The following is a 17,700-nucleotide window of genomic DNA, read 5'->3' on the forward strand; positions in this document are numbered from 1 at the left end:
AAGACCAATGATTTGTTACTGAATACAAACTGATTAGATCCCTTCAGAAAGAATTAAAACATTGCTCAGCTATTTCACATTTTGGGGGGAAGGAAGATACTTTAATATTTTATTTTCATTGTCTCTTCTGTCTTTTCTTATGTATGATTTTTACCTTACATACATCTGTCACGTCTCTTCCACCATTCCATAACTCCAGTTTCCATAAAATTGTAGGACAGATTCATTCATTCAACAAACTCTTCTTGAACCGTTGTATTATATATGATTTTTTTCTTCTGCAGGACACAGGTGAAATGAATTATACGGTGATTTTTCGAGGCACTGTCCTGGGGGTAGTAGAGGTTGCTGGTACATTTATTTACTACCAAATTAGTATGTCATCTTTAGGTATTTGAAATGTGAAAACTTGTTTCTTCATAAATTAGTTATTAATCTTGATAATCATGCCCCAGTGGGTAGAGTATTGGCCTCGGAATCAAGAAAACTTGGGTTCACATCCTACCTGAGACAGTAGCTATGTGACCCCAGGCAAGTCACTTAGTCTGAGACTCAGTTTCCTTTTCTGTAAAATGAGGGTAACTGTGAGGATGAAATGAAATAATTGTAAAGTGCTTTGCAAATCTTAAAGCACTATGTAAATACTAGCCATTATTATAAAAAGGAATTAGCAGTTACAGGTATTTGGTTTCTTGTAAACTATATGCAAATATATTTTTTGTTTCTTTAGAAGTTTTTGGAGACTAATTGTACAGTTGGAATTGAGGTTTATTATCAGGCCTGAGGCCTGATTTGCATATAATAGACATTTTAGAAAAAGTTAAAAAACATTGTTTCATTTTAATAAGAATTGTAATTGTTTGTAGTATTCATGCTGCCTTATAATTTGGTTTAAGTCTTTCTGAAAGATCTGCCCTAAATTCATCCTAAATTTGTTTTATTGCTTTGTTTATTTTGAAATAACCTAATCTTTTTGCCATCGATTACTGAATTTAACCCCATATTATTTGGATTTTTCTGAGAATCTGAAAAATCACATGAATATCTTGAGAAACTATTGCACATTTTATTTCCCTGTTGTTTTTCAGATAGTTTTCGAAGAAGGGATACAGCTCAACAAGGTGTTGTGAATTTCCCATATGATGATGTAAGTTTTAGTAAATTGCTTAAGGTTTTGATGGGGGGATAAGGGTGCCTGTGTTGATTGAACTTTAGCAAGGTCCCTTTTAAAGTCCACTCTACCCTAAAAACTCCTCATCCGGTGATGAAATCAAGGTTTGAATGATCTTTGAGAGTTGGTAACCTTTTCTCTTAATTAAAGGGTAGCCCTTGTTTGCAAGGCATTACTGGCATAATGAACTACATCTGCTTTCTACCACCTTCATGCCCTTTGAGTCACTGCCATTGTGATTCTTGAGAGACCCCAGAGTTCTGTGATTTGAAGACTTAGATGGTGGCAGTAGCTCCCATTTCAATAGTGTAAGATTTGAAAGGGACTTTAGCAATAGTAGTCCTTGTGAAACTCTGAGTAATCAGGAGATCTGGGAAGGAGTCCCAGCTCCAACGTTCACTTTCCAGGGCAACTTTGGGCAGATCACTTAACTCACCTAGGCCTCAGTTGAGAATAGTGGTACCATTTTAACTTTTTACTTTTTTTTATGTAGAAACTGCAGAAATAATGTATTTTTGAGTTAAGAAATTCCCAGCACCTATCACATGGGGCTCCTGCCAAATAATGTATAAATAGTTGTTCCTTCTGGATGGACATAAACTATTTTTTTCAGAGTAAGGTAATGGAAAAATTTCAGATTCAGGAACTGAAAGTGCTAATGAAGACAATAGTATAGTTTCCAAGGAATGGGTTTAAGAATTAGGCACACTAATGGGTATTCTTCTCCATTATGGTCTTACTGCATTATTTGGTCAAGCCAGTGTTAAGATTATTAAAAATAAATTTTAAAACGATGATAATGTTTAAAGGCTCTTCCTTGCAATCTTAGAAGATCCTAAATGCTTGATAGTTTAAATACAAAATCTGATGATCATGGTGTATGTAGCAGTACTTTATCCAGTAAGAGTTCCATAGTCTTAAATAATACCTAGAATAATAGAAGTAGTTGCAAGTTACAATAATTCAAAGGAGACATGCCAGGGGTGGCTAGATGATGCAGTGAATAGAGCACCGGCCTGGGGTCAGGAGGACCTGAGTTCAAATCTGGCATCAGACACTCAACACAAAAACTGGCCATGTGACCTTGGGCAAGTCACTTAACCCCAATTCCCTCCCACCCCCCCAAAAAAGTGGGGAAAAAAAGACATGCCATGACATTTGTTACTGTTGCTTCAGTAGATTCTTTTATGAGAATCCCTAAAATTGTGAAGATTTTTTGAAACAGAAAAGACCTCATAACAATAGTTTTCTACTAAGACTGTTAGCCCATTTTTGTTTTGTTTTAGCTAGTTCATAGGCCTTTTCTATAAGGTATATTTAAGAGTAGAATCTTCCTTTCCATTAACTGCTCATTCAACATTTAAACTTACTATAGAAGAGAAGTCTATTCATAACGAAAATATAGAACACGATGTATAAATGACCTTTTCTTGGGCACATTGTAACATTGGCTTTTTTTCACCCCGCAGTTCATACAGTGTGTGATGAGTGTCTAAATCAAAGGAAGAAGATGGTGGGCATGACCAACATTCCTGTCTGCATCTTGCTTTGCGTTTGTTTATCTATCGTCTGTACTATGTGTAACTTAACATTGGCACATTCTCAAAGATGCATTTTGTAAAGGTTTATTGCTTTATATACAATTAAGGTTTTTGTTTTTAGTTTTGATAATAAATGTTTATTAAAAAAGGAATTCTAATAACTTAAGATCAAGTATAACACATCATGCCTTGAGTTTGGGCATTCCCATGAGCCATTGTTAATCATAGTTTATTTTCTTGCTAAGCCACTATTACATAAATTTAAGATGGTAACGTGTTTGAGCCATACTATGTATTTTCCATCAAGATGTACTAAAACCTTTCAATGAATATGTGGTTTGTCTTTCCATTTATATAGAAGCTTGTCCTTGAATAAGTCATTATTTAAGCAACTCATGACCATCCTATGTGCGAAAAGAAAAGAGAATGTGGTGATCCAGATCTATATCAGGCTTTCCCTTTTATACACATTTGAAAACCAAATGATTTGTTAATTTGGTTTTAGCTCCTTATTTTGACCCTTGGGTTTTCTTGTTCAATCCTTTTGAGCCAAACTCAAGGCTATAAACTTCATAGGTTACGAATGGGGACAAACTCGAAAAATTCTCAGTTGCAACTTGAAAGTTTTCTGTTTTCTGAATCCTTTCACAGTTATATTGCACCATAGTTGCCATAATGACAGTAAGCTAAAGAGGAAGGAAAAGTGGGACTCATGGGAAGAGGGGCTAACCACCTGGAAACTCTGCAGGTTCTTACACCCTCTCAGCCACAGCCCCTGAAGACCGACGAAAGAAAGTTCTTACCACCAAAGTCTGATTCTGACAATGACAACGTCAGAAATGGCCATGATTTTTTCAGTAGGAATGATGCTAGAGAAGATGTTCTGTCATCTACATGGGCACCGCACCCTAAGGATCCCTAAGCCTTTTGGACCTCTAATTGTAAAGTTAGTTCTGGTAAGGTCTTTGCCAAGTTTGGAACAGCCTAGTCCACAGGCAGGGCTATTGGTTGCCTGTGGGTTATAATCCATTCAATAGAGGTTCAGGCTGCCATTTTGATTTGGTGCCAACAAGGAAGGATCCTTATCCACTCTCCCTTCCCTATCACACACCATTGCCCACCCCCGCCCCCTGCCTAGATATTTTCCAAGAGCCCTAATCCTGTATTCCTTGAGAAGTTTGTTAGTGCTGAGAAGCAGGATAGAAAGAATTAATATGTTCTCAAGGGGAACAAGACCCAGGGCTCACTTTTTGAGACTGGATTTTTCTGGCTTGCTTTTTCAGATGCATTAATCTTATTTATTCATGAGCTTGGTTGATGGCATCATGGTGGAGCAGAACAAATATTGGATAGATTTTGTTGACCACAGGAGAGTCTTGGGTTTAAGCCTAGTCTCTGACAACTCATTACTTCTCCGATCAAGTTACCTGACCTATTGGCCTCAGTTTCCTCATTTACAAAGCCTAACAGGGTTGAGATTTTCCAATGAAAAAATATATGTACAGTTCTTAGCACATTTTAAAGTACTACATAAGTCAGTGATTATTTATAACCAAATTATGATAAATGATGTATGTGAAAACACTTTACATTTCTAATATGATTAAGAATCAGCTATGAGGCAGTGAAGTGCATTGATTACTCTGTTCTGTGGCTTTCTTATGCAAAGTTTCCTGGGATAAAGCCTGAGGATAGGAAGTGTCCTTTTCTTGACAAATTTGAAATCTCTCCCTTTATCATTAATTATAACTGAGGCCCTCTAAGTTACCCTTGAATCTCATGTTTCCTTATTTGTATTTTATGTTGGAATCTATTTCACCCATTGTGTACTTTCATTGTGGCTGTACTCATTTCTTAGTCATTTTCCTCCCTTTTTTTCTTGACTGTTACTGGATATTTGTTTTTAAGTCATATAAATAATTGCTCACATAAAAATAACTTGAATACCTTGGTTTGAAATTCGGGCTGGGCTAAACCCTGCATCGCCACAAGGATGAGGGCGCTTGTATCTTGGCCATTCAGATCTATGGAAGTAAATACCAAGTTAAAAGTATATTTAACCTTGATGAAATTATGTGGAAAGAGTTCCTTAATTTCATAGAAGTGGCTGCGTGAAGAGTGTACTACACATATTGTTAGGTACTGAATAAGTGTTGAAAAAATGAGCCACATTTCTGAGGCAACTGTTATAGCTTGATTACTTAAATATGGTTGTGCTTGAATTATTCTGATAGGGTGGGGATAGTTGGCTATTATCCTTTGTCTTTGAAATGGCAGAGCATAATGTTGATCAATTTGGGTTAATTAAGTATGGTGGTCATTGTAAAATACTTATCTTCATGAATCATGCATGATATGCTCAAGAATACTGCAGTGGACAAGTCGTCTGCTTTCTGAATCTCTTCACACACTTAAATGGAACCATAATGGCTCTAATGGAAATAAACTAAAGTGAGGCTCCTGGTGGGGGCATTGACCAGGCAACTGTCTAAAGGCTCTGAAGCCCTCCCAGCCACAGCCCCTGAAGACCCACTAAACGAAGTTCATAGCACCAAAGTCTGGCTCGGACAGATGGCTTACCATCAGAAATGGCCATGGGTTTGGTTTGGTCTTTCAGAAGACTTGATTCTAAACTGGATGCCCCTTCAGGATCATCAAGCTTTTCCATCTGCTCTGTAGCTGAATTCTCCTCTATGGGTTGCCTCCCCACTTAAGAGTGTAGTCCCCTTGAGAAAAGGACTGGCCTGGTCTGTAGCACTTCCAGGCACATAATATGCACCTAATAAGTGGGGTTTTTTTCATTAATTCATGGGTACAGATGAAGAGTCTGCAGTAGTCTCCCTAAAAATCTGAGCATTAAAAAAAATTAGTCCACTTCTTAAACTTTGTATACACCAGACAGGCTAGAATAGCCATTGCCACCAGGAAGGGGAAAGAAACTACATATAATTCACACCCTATGACATTCTCTGGCCTCCCTCCATTCTTCTGTAAACGAAAGAGTTTAGCATACAAATTCATAAACAAGATAGAAAATTTAAAAGGGTTATAGGAAAAAACTCCACAAAACATTCATTGAAAGTCACTTTATTGATGTTACAATAATAGTAACATAGAAAACCGTGGATTTGTTTTTTTATTAGATTCAGTGGACACTAATAAAATTGTGGAAGGATTCAGAACCTCAAATTACAGTGACTTTTAAAAACAGCAAAATTTCGCATTTAGCTATTAATGTAGGAAGAATTATAACCAGAACAGCCCATATAACAAAAGCACTCGGGAAAGCAGCTGCAGAGATACATTTCATATTGGTCTTTGCCAGAACCTGGTATCTTTTAAGTAGCAAGAACTTGGGAAGCGTCAATCAGCCAAGCAAAATCTAATACCTTAAGTAATGGGTATCTAAGTTTATACAAATAATTGGCCCTTCCCCCGACAGTGAAACCAATATAAATTCTTTTCATGCCGCTATTAACACTTCACCATGGGGTGGCTCCAGATTTATGAATTTTACTTTTCGAAAGTAATATTTAAGAGCTCCTGCACAAATTGATTACTATGTTGATATCATATAACTAGTTTCTGAATGAAGCTGTCAGTTGGGCACACCAGTTTGGGGAAAGTACATTTTCCAGCCAGTTACAAAAGAGTACATGATTGGTTCTTCTGAAGAAACTTTTGCACTTGTACAGTTATTAAAAAAAAATCCTATATAAAACAGGTATTTGTGTGTAATTTTTGTCCATAAAAAGACTGATTATGACCAGCCTCACAATTTGAATACGTACTGGACTAGAAAACTTAGGTTTCATAACCAGGCAGTGATACACAGATATAATTTAGCAGGAATTCTTGTACTATAATTGAATAAATGTGTTAATTCATATTAGCACTTGGCTGTGTTGTATCATATAATATCACTAGCACCGCTATAGTTAAAGATCTGGGCTATTTGCAAGTATTTCTATCTTGACCATAAACAACTCACTGTGGCCCTCAAGGTAAAATTAAGAAGACACTTAGGTCTAGAATAAACCATTTTTAAATCATAGAAATAACGGGAGTTGGGGAAGAGGAGAGGGAAGACAAGGTAGAGAGAATAGTGCTTTCTTCACAGACTCATTCATCCTATATAGGCTAAATCTTGCCAGTTCCCTCTGGTGCTTCATTGTATACCTTTCTATAAGTTTTGCTTAATATAGACTCTCCGACTTTTCTGTGTATTAATAATTTGGACTTCTAGGAAACCCAGTGGGGCAAATTGGAGTAACAACCCCCGCCCCCGATTATATGCTTAGATTCATAAACTGTTAGATCTAGAAAAAAAAAACTTTAGAGATTATCTAGTTCAGGGGTTCTTAACCTCTTTGGGGGGGTCATGAAAACTTTTAGCCGCCCCCCCCCTTGTCCTCCCCATGAATCCCCTTTCGAAATAATGCTTTGTTGTTTACAATCATAATTGGAAGAAATGGTCTATTTCAGAGGTTAGTGAAAATAAAGAAGTCATTTTTTCCCCATCCAAGTTCACAGAAGCCCTGAAATTTATCCATGGACCCCTTGGGATTATATAGTTAATGTTGTACCCCAAGTTAAGAACCCCTGTCTAGTTCGGCGCCTACTTGCCAGTTTTAAAGATGAAGAAACATGCCTCAGCCAGCATTTGTGACTTGTTTAAAGACACACGGCTGACAGTGTTTCTCCCACTGTTTGACAACTATTCTGAATAGTAGGACAGGTATGATAAACAGCAACTTTGTGAACAATCCTGTAAAGACACGCTGAGCAAAACTGGGGAGCAGGTGAACTGAAGGGATTTCTCCCCGAGCTGCCCAGAGGGTCCAGGTGCCTAAGGCCTGCCCCACAACACCCTCAGTCAAGAGTGACCCTTAACCATTCAAGATCTTGCTGCCTTCCTAGGTAACAATTCACCAACCCTGATAAACTAATCCTTTCTGATCTGGGATTGTTATGGGGCTGGAGGGTGCTCTCCTTCCCTGCTGCCTGGGATATGTATGTGTGTGTGCTTTAATTTGTTTTTGAGCCCTCAGAAGTGATCATAATGGTGGAAATTTCTGGTTGATGGAGGTGGGTGGAAAAAGAAAGCCTTTAAGGAAGATGGAGAGCTTTGCAGTATTTCGTATCCCACCAAGCAGGGGGCCACACATAGCCAATGCACACGTCCAGTTGGGTTTATAAGAACAAATCCTGCCACACAAATGCAGTTACTTTTAGGGTCTGTTTGAGGATATGTTTGAAACAATCACCAAAAGGGGAGCTGCCTAAGATGATGTTGCTGGACATTCATTTGCTCCATAGGTGCGTGGGCAGAGGTCTGGGAAACACCTGTGCTTGGCAGACTTGACAGTGAGCACCTGCAAATGTTTCCCAGTGAGGCCATCTTAACAGCAAGCACATTTTCATGGAGCCCATGTGAGTTACAGCTTGCTCATAGTCAATTTCCACTAGAGAGCACAGGAATGATCAAACACCTTCCTCCCCATGAAAATCATAGGTGGGAACATTTAGACAACATTTCGTCCTTATCATCCATATCATATCATCCATAATCATAAAGGTCTGTTTAGAAAAGATCTCTGATATATGACTGCACTCCTAAAGAAAGATCACTGATGAATGTCTGCACCCTTAAACCAAACACTTTCCTTGGGTCTGGAAAATACTCATCAAGGGAGTGTTTTGGGCAAAGGAGTTTTTCCTTGAAATCTAATCCATGCAGCTGAGAAAAATGATCTAGGTGGCATTGTAAATAAAAGTATATGAGATACTGACAGGGAGTTAAAGGGTAAACAATATCTTGTTTTATGCATTTATATGTGTATATATAATATGCACATATATGTATATATATAAATATAGATATATAAAGTGCTAATAAAGGCAGGTACTGCTTTTGATGAGAGGGATGGGCAGGGAATTACTGAGACCCAACTATCTTGTCCTCTAGGGAAAGACTTCTCCAAACCATGCTGCATAACAAGTGATACAGTGAAACTACTGTAGATTTGTAGGGTTAGGTCTTTGAATAAATTTTAATAGAGTTCTGTATGTGAGGCTTCAGCAAACCTAATCAATGGCATTAAGAGGATGAGAAAGTCTAAATCATTTAAATAACACCAGAAAGAGAGGAAAGAAATACTGAATCTGGCCAGAAGACAATAATCAAAAGAAGATATCTGGAGAGATTAGGGGTCAGTCCCAACTCTGTCACTAACTCACAATATGACTTTGAATGTTTCATTTGATCTTTTTGACCAAAAAATTTTTTAAAATCTTTTTGAGGTATTAGAAAGGCTCTTTATCAAATCAGCCTTTTAGAAAAACACATCTCGATGGCCTTGACTGAAGCAATGGTTCAGAACTAGAGGTTATTTTCATACCTTGATCCTACAAAGACCCTTGGATTCATTAATAAGCTTAAACAAAACCCACACAGAACAATTCTCCCTTGCTTAGGAATGATTCTGGACTTCTATAAAATACAGCCATGACAAAAGGGTCTAGGAAACATTTTCCCAGAATACTTGGGAATGTCCATGGGCTAGTTGATTCTTTTCCAGTGGCCACTTTTCAAGGGTTTTTTCCAAAAAGTTTTTTCAAAGTGTTTGCCTTTCTCTTTGTGGACTACTCGCCTTCATGGAGACCATTTACCCATCACTACAGAATTCCACAACAGTTTGTGTTTCCTGCCTACAAGAAGCATGGCTGTGTCAGAAAGCAGGCCACTTGACCAATTTTCTTGAGAGCCATCAAAGCTGAAGCAGACCTTCCCTTTACAGAGGCCTCCCTAGTCACCTAGGGGGCAGTAAGAGATTGGTTGAGAATGAGAAGTATAATTATCAGGGGACTTTGAACTGTTCCTTTCCAACAAAGGTTGTTTTTAAATCCTTCGGTTGTTTTTGATGAGTAGAAATTTTCTGACATTTCGTTTTAGCTCAATGTTTGAAGGACAAAAAGCTAGAGTTCAAAGGAAGAGTGTAAAGACCCCAATATCGTTATTCTGTGCTTAGTACAACCATTTCACAATGGCTTCCTGCAATGGGTCAGTTTCTTAGAACATGATTCAGGTAATGCCTTTGTTTCCCTCCTTGGAAACAAGGACAGTGCATGGCAAGAATGCTGGATATGGAGTCAGACCTGGGACCAAAACCAGTTATTTCTTGGGTGATCTTGGCACTTCACCCCAGCAATCACTCTCTGGGCCTTTCACTCTCATCTGTAAAGGAAGAATTTGGACTAAAAGACCTTCCATCTCTAGAGGTATGAATTTATGACCCTATAATCCCTCTACAACCAATCTATAAAAGTTGTTTGTGCTTGTGCTTAATGGTATGCACCCACTCTTTGGGCGAGTTCATCAAAATCCCTGATTTTAGATGACATATCTCAAGTTCCAAAGGAATGTGTCTCCAAGTACATTGATTATCATTAATAATCTGTGTGAAAGAACCCAATAAAATGGCATAAACTGGAAAGTTGTGATATAGCATTTGACTACAATCGTTTGATTTCTAACAACATATTCATTGTAATAAACAAAGTTCTTTTCCCATCACTTCTAGCTTAAGCCCAAAGGAGATGACCCAGAGAGCTTGGGAGCTTCAATCAGTGCTCATGAGCTGACTCCCAGCTATCTACCACCGTCAATTTCCTTCAACAATATCCCCCCAAAAGGCACATGTTCATCACTTCCATTGAAAATAATGGGAGAGGAGAAGACAATGAAAAGAAAGAGCAGCCTGTGGCCACATAGTTACAAGTGGGTTCTTTTCTTGTCAAGACTAGAGCAACTTCAACTGGGCAACAGACTTCTCTGAGGTACACTAAGTTTAAACTGCTCAATTCATTCATCTATTCCGTGTCAGCTATAAAGTACCCATCATATACTCAGAGTTGAAGTACATCCAATCCACATTAAAGTGAGAGGTCTTGTTCAAAAGCCACTTTTATTTGCACAGTCTTCAAAATCTCCTGGCCCTCCTTGGCATTGGCCATTTGGTCATGTTGCCAAACAACTACCCAGACCTTTGCTAGAAGGTTTTGTATTTTTGATACAAAATCAACATTCACATCCTATCATGCCCTACCCTTTAAAATGCTACATATATTTTTTAATTTAAAAGTGGGTGGGATTACTTTTTTAAAAATATGTTTGAAGACATACAAAGGAAATACATTACAGAAGACATGAACATAAAAACAGTACAGAAGACTACTTGAGAGCTTGGATGCTCACATTGTTTTCATGTAAGCACTTCCTGCATGGAAATTAACAGGGGGAAGCAAATTGAAAGGGGGGCAGATAGGTGGTGCAGTTGATAGAGTGCTGGACCTGGAGTCAGGAAGACTCATCTTCCTCAATTCAAATCTGGCCTTAGACAATTCCTAGCTGTGTGACCCTGAGCAAGTCACTTAACCCTGTTTGCCTCAGTTTCCTCATCTGTAAAATGAGCTAGAGAAGGAAATGGCAAACCACTCCATTATCTTTGCCAAGAAGACCCCAAATGGGGTTATGAAGAATTGGGCACAACTGAACTGAAATGAGTGAACAACAACAAGCAAATTAAGAGGCCATCTTTAAAATCTTGCCTGTTCCTGTTCATCTCAAGGAAAAGGGTCAATAAATGAGGAGGTTGAGAAAGAAATACAGTGCATATCAATCATCACCAGCTGTCTGACTGATTCCACCACTTGGCAAGTTCATTAGCATAAGTCCCCCATTTAGAAAGACCTAGTGGGACCATCACCAACTTCCAGTCTTCCACTGAGTTGAATTGGAGGAAGGGGTCTTTTAAATTAGAATTCCTATTTTTCTGTGAATCAAAAAATAAAATTCAGCGTTCAAAATATTAGCTTTCTCCCATCAGCTGTTTTTATCACCTTGCAGATACGACACATATGTGTATGGCCTCTTCAGATTTCATTTATTAGCCTACCAGGATGGAAACTTTTGGCATTCTCCAGCTGTCTAAGCAGTGTCTGGTGTATTTGTTTTCCCCAGGTAACCTGTTACCTGGCTCCAAATTTTCTTCATGACTAGCAATACAAACATGCCAGTAATAAATACATGGAAAAACAGTAGCTGCTAGAGTTAGGATTGCAGATGTTGCTGGAAGAAAAAGGTGGACAATCGGACAACCTTTAAGTCAGGGAGCAACAGAGGACCTAATTGCCGGACACCGGCTCTCACGTGCTGTGTTAGTACAACGTCGGAGGCAGGAAACCCTGATTGGCATTTCAGTGTCTTGATCAGTTACTCCATGCCTCTGGGATGCCCACAAATTGAAAGGAACATTCGATGTTCTGGTCAGACACTAGTGTTGGAGAGACACATTGACATCACCGACCGACTGCTATATTTACAATTCAACCTGCTCATCATTTTAGAAGACCATTGGATCTGTAACGATGGTTATTAGTCGTGAGAGACTGTTTAGGCATTTGGCAAAATACACTTGTGTGTAACAGCTGTTTTTGACATTTAAAAACGTTTCCTTATGTACATTTGTACTTCTAGACTGAGAATATAAACATAAAAAGTAAAAAAGGATGTACTTTTTAAAGTATATGTAGGCTATTAGCCTGTCATAGCGTACAGTCCTGCGGAAAGAGTCCTGTTACATCTTAGCCCTGCATGCTAGTTTTCTGCTACGGTAGGTTGTGTCCTTAAATGTGGAGAACAAATTAAAAAAAGGCTCATGCACATAGCATTATGGTCTATGCAGAGGATGTGCTTCAGGTACCCAGCTCTGGACCCACGATTGGCCTCATTTGGACTGCACTTCCTGTTTGGGAAACTTGCCGTATTGAGGACCTGTGAAATCCTCTTAGTACTATTTGTCTATCTATCTGTCATGCGGATTATCCTTGGTCCTACTCAGACTATTTGTTATTTTTGTGTTATGTTATAGGATTCCCAGTGTTCTTTACATGGTTTGAGTAAAATTCTAAGCCAGCAGGGAAGAAAAAAAAGGATCCAGGGATGAACTCCATCTCTCTCTCCTCCTTGGCTTCTCTGTGGGTGTTTCATATCATCTGAGGAGCAAATATATTTGTGTGTCAACTCGGTGAGGCTGAATTTCTATAAAAGTTGAAGTAAACAGTTCCAATGGGCCACATGTAAACAGTTGGTCTTAAATGGATGTCTCCCATAGCTGCACAAAACAAAAGGAAAAACATGAGTTTAGAAAGTTGGAATCAAGTTCACAGTAGTCCTCATGGGATCCTGGAAAAAATATACTCAAAAGGGTAGAGGAAGACTGGAGATAGCCAGGTGGTGCAGAGGACAAGGCGCAGGGCCTGGAGTCGGGAAGACTCGTCTGCCTGAGTTCAAATCTGGCCTCAGACAAATTCTCAGCTGTGTGATCTTGGGCAAGTCAACATAACCCTGTTTTCCTCAGTTTCTTGGTCTGTAAAATGAGCTGGAGAAGGAAATGACAAACCACTGAAGTACTTTTGGCAAGAAAACCTCAAAAGGGGTCACAAAATCAGAAATGACTGAAAAACAATTCAACAGCAAAGAAAGAGAACTGGCTTTTTCCCCCCAGTGGCATGTTGTCTTAGTGATTCAAGGAAATGGACACAAATGAATGGCATCCCCTGCTCTCTGCACCTCACTGGTCTTAGCTACCAGTCACCCTACTTGTACCTACGTTGTTGATTTAATTCATGCAGTACTAATAAAAAACCCAGTTAGTCAGATATCTCTGAACAATGACCAGGTAGACTTTACTGATTTACACGCAAAGATCTCATGCAAAAGAAATATTCTAAATATCCGAGGTAAGGCCTTGCAGTTTTAAAACAAAGTAAGAATGAATGTAGTCTCATAAAAATCACAGGGTTTGGGGCTGGAAGGAACCTTTGGTTAGACACACACACACACACACACACACTTCATTTTACAAATGAGAAAACCTAGAGTAATAATGTACAAAGGAATAAATACACTTATCAATGAATAAACGGATAAAAGTAGCTGCACATACCCTGGCACTTTGTCTGTTAGCCTTCTTCTCCTCATCAGGAAGGGGAGGCATTGGATACGGGTATTTCCTGCTGGAGGCAATAGATCCAGTAGAGGAAGAAGGAGACTTGGCGGGAGACAAAGTCCTGAGATGTTGAAAACACACGAAATAAATGGAATGTCACCGACCGACAGCAACCTCCACTATTTAAAAATCTGGCTCAGAACCAAATGCATTCTCTTAGTCTGAATTCTCTTTTCTATGGCATATGGTCACTACTAGAAATGCTCACTAACTACTTGTGAATAGATCACAATGTCATTCACAGCTCTGGAATGCTGAAAACTTTATTTCTTGACTCTCAGAATTATAATGGTTTGCCCAAATGATATTATTGAGAATCATACTTTGTAAAACTATGGCAAGTACATAGACCAAGTGGCCTGGTCACTAGATAGGAAGCTAGCCTGCAGAAGACTCATACGAACAAGCAATACTGGTCCATTAAATATACGATAAAGCAATTTCTGGCTGATTTTTACCAGTCAGTGTGGGAATGGTCAAAAGAACAGGAACTTCAATTACATCTTAAGAGACTCTTAAAATACAACATGACAAGGAACATTTGTTTGCTGGTAAGTCACAGAATTCATGCATTCAGAGGCCAGTCGGTTAGTTGTGAAGCTACAAAAGCAAGTACAGAAATGCTAAGAGTAAATTAGTAGGCATGCAAGCATCAGAGAGCGCAGTTCCAGCCAAACAGAGTTTGATGAGAACATACAAAAATGGTCTGATTAGTCACTGCAATCAGCATTTCTGTAAGAAGTGAGTAGACTAAGTAGTAGCCAGTAAACCTTGGTATCACCCTGGAGGGCACACTCTGTGTGTCAATAAGGCGGGGGCAGCACTTTATTGACTGGAATTTTACACACATTACCACCACCATTCCCTGTCCTCCCCACCATCCCCATCAACCTCCCAAATCTTCACATTCCTGTTCTAAGACAATGTGTTTTCCTGACAATGGATGTATTCCAGAAAAAAAAAAAAGGTCTGAAACAAGCAAATGTAAGTTAACAGTGATCTATCCAGCCCCTTTCAGTGTCATTTTGCTATTCTAGTGGTGCAATTAGTTAGTTATCTTGGCATTCCAAACCAATATTCTTGGCTGGGAATTTTCTATCAGCTTCTGTTTTCCCATGTGATCAAATGGCTCATGGTAACCCAACTCACCCAGGTGGACATCAATGGATTCTATAGGTCCACAGGGGTGACCCAGTGATCTACCACCATCTCTGGCTTCTGTTTCTCTTGGATTCTCTCCTTTTGGTGGGTCTCCCAGAGAGCAAGTGGGTATTGGCCAAAACTGCCTATTGGGTACCAATGGAAACCTCAGTACGTTGTGCTGCATAGCATACATCCAAATGAGAGTGGTCAGAAGAGAGACCACCAGCTTCTGGGAGTCTGGAGAGACTTAATACTGGAATAGCACCTAATAAAATAGGGAGGGGAGAGAATCCTTTTTGTCTTTTTTTTTTTTTAATTTAGAGGGATAGTTTTCTCTTCACACGTGAATGTCATCCTTTTTTTTCACATCACAACGGATAGTGCTGAACTTGAAATCAGGAAGAACTAATTTCAAATCCTTCCTTAGACACTATTAGTCAAAAATGAAGGACAAACATAATAAAAACAACTGGTTGTGCGACCCTGGGCAAGTCACTCAAGCTGAGTCTCAGTTTCCTTTTCTGTAAAACAGGGATAATAACATCTATCTCATAGGGTTGTTGTAAAGATCAAATGAGACAATAACATGTAAAGCATTTTGCAAACTTTAAAGGGTTACATGATTATCCATCACTTAAAGAGGTCCATTTTAATGTGAGACAGTTCCCTAAAAAAATTTCCCCCTTTAAAGATAATTCATCTTTTGAACTAGAACAATGCTCAGTGCCAGAGCAGTTTGGACCATGGCTACAGAGGAATATATAAATATTGTTCTTCTTATTTTTATTATTGTTATTTCCCCCTGGCTTTCCCTCCTTTTTCAACTTCTTGATCATTTTTACCTCATAAATACATACATACACACACACACACTAAAATGAGCACTTTTTCCCTCTTCACATTTAAGTCTTGGATCATTTCACCTAACTATGTCCTTTGCTTCAGACTGGTCTCTGAATGTATACACAACCTGCCTTTAGTGGGGCCCTGCTTTTTGAATTCTGTTGACATAGTTGTATATTATGTTGATTGTTGGGGGGAAGGTGTAACAGCAAGCACCCCAACATACCCAGGGTGGCTGCCAACACAGGTTCTTAGATCTGCTTTTCTAAAGGAAAGCAACTCAAAATGGGTTAACAATCTTGCTTTAATCAATATCATTTACCTAGTTCAGGGGAAAAAGTCAGCACCCAGAACTTCAGAGTATACAAACAGGTTACAAGCAGAAGTTACAAAAAGACAAAGAAACATTTCAGCAGACAGGCCTCCCATTACACAGCCATACTTAGTCAGTTACCAGAGAGGGAAGCATCAACATCTGGGTTTTTCAAAGCCGGGGGCCTTTCAACGGCTGCCCAGAGTCTCGTTTGGTCAAATCACACAATACTTCTCAAAGTGAGCCCCAAAGCAAAGCCTCACATCAGGGTATATATAGCCTCCTCCTGGCTCAGAGAATGTTACAACCCTCTTGACCCACTGCCCAATCACAAAGTATCTCCTGAAAAACAAGCCTGCCACCACAGGCTCCAGCTGCACTTAAGCCTATCAAAGGGCCTAGGAGCAGGGAAGATCTTAAATTCCCATTCCTATAACAGAAGGAGATGGTTGAAAGAAGAGGCCATGTGGTCCATGGTGTCTAATAATATTACCCCTCTATTCCTGTGCAGCACTGAGTGGAACCTCTCTAGTATGAAGCATTTTCCTAGTTCAAAGGATGATTTTCCTTTAAAAGGGAAAGCTTTTGAAGGGAAATGTATCCCATTAAAATGGGCCCCTTTAAGCAATGGATAAATTGAAGCAGGATAAATGTTCTTATTCTGAGAACTTCATGGGTCTCAGTGACTTCACCGAAACATATTAATTCAAGAGCAGATTTTTAAACTAATAGGCTAGAGTTGGTGGCTTCTTAGAATCTTTCCAGGACAATTCATTCATTTTATGTTTTAGGGAAGAATTAAAACTTGCCTTTTATTGCAGGGGGTATCCTGTAGCATTCATGACCATGAATGAAAGCTCTCTGCTGACAATTTTATGATATTGCTGGTCATGCCCTGAGTCGATTGTCTAAATAACTGGTTTATCAGAGTGAGTGTGTTACAGTGAGGGAGCCCTGGCTCTGGAGTCAAAGAATCTGTGTTCAAATCTTACCTCTGATACACCCTGTGAAACCCTGGGTAAGATATTTAACTTTCCTCGGTCTTAATTTAGAGGGATAGTTTTCTCTAAAATTGTAATATGAGGAGGTTGGAAAAGATGGTTTCTGAGGTGCTATCCAGAGCCAATCAATCAACAAGCAATTATTAAACAATTACTGTGTGCAAAGCACTAGAAATGAAAGAACAAAATAATCCCTACACACAGAGTTTACCTTCTAGATTTATACAAGGCCATCCCAGTATATGGTAGAACAGGCAAATGCCTGCATGCAGTGACCTGAAGGGTACTGCAAAACCAGGCTACTCCCTCAAATATATTCTCAACTACCAACTACATCAATCTTTATTTTTTTTATTTTTAAGCAATCAGGGTTAAGTAACTTGCTCAAGGTTACACAGCCAGTTATTTCTGGGTGTGGTGCTGAGTATCTGAGCCCGGATTTGATCCAGGTCATCCCGACACTGGAGCCAGTGCTCTTACTCGCTGAGCCACCTGGCCACCCCTAAGCAATTGGGGTTAAGTAACTTGCTCAAGGTTACACAGCCAGGTGTTTCTGGGTGGGTGCTAAGTGTCTGAGCCTGGGATTCGATCTCCAGGTCTTCTCAACACTGGAGCC

General features: G+C 39.2%; 2 protein-coding genes across 11 annotated transcripts in view; one reads left to right on the plus strand and one right to left on the minus strand.

Annotated features, from left to right (window-relative positions):
• Positions 1 to 3,042, plus strand: part of SRI (sorcin) — a 22,309-nt gene extending 19,267 nt beyond the window's left edge. For 2 of the 3 annotated variants that reach the window (XM_069086215.1, XM_069086214.1), the window contains exons 7-8: positions 1,089 to 1,147; positions 2,641 to 3,042. In XM_069086215.1, the coding sequence (XP_068942316.1) occupies positions 1,089 to 1,147; positions 2,641 to 2,667 (86 nt within the window). In that variant the 3' untranslated portion in view covers positions 2,668 to 3,042. The remainder of the gene's footprint in view (positions 1 to 1,088; positions 1,148 to 2,640) is intronic. The other variant, XM_069086217.1, reaches the window with a different exon arrangement.
• Positions 3,043 to 5,783: 2,741 nt separating this feature from the next.
• Positions 5,784 to 17,700, minus strand: part of ADAM22 (ADAM metallopeptidase domain 22) — a 270,825-nt gene continuing 258,908 nt past the window's right edge. For all 8 annotated transcript variants that reach the window (XM_069086210.1, XM_069086211.1, XM_069086212.1 and 5 more), the window contains 2 exons: positions 13,722 to 13,845; positions 5,784 to 12,887 (listed from right to left, as the gene is read on the minus strand). In XM_069086210.1, coding sequence (XP_068942311.1) covers positions 12,867 to 12,887; positions 13,722 to 13,845 — 145 coding nt within the window. In that variant the 3' untranslated portion in view covers positions 5,784 to 12,866. The remainder of the gene's footprint in view (positions 12,888 to 13,721; positions 13,846 to 17,700) is intronic.

Source organism: Petaurus breviceps, unplaced genomic scaffold, assembly GCF_028583685.1.
Source record: "Petaurus breviceps papuanus isolate PSGF00001 unplaced genomic scaffold, PetGlider_PUasm1.0 178, whole genome shotgun sequence".
NCBI classification, from domain to species: Eukaryota; Metazoa; Chordata; class Mammalia; order Diprotodontia; family Petauridae; genus Petaurus; species Petaurus breviceps.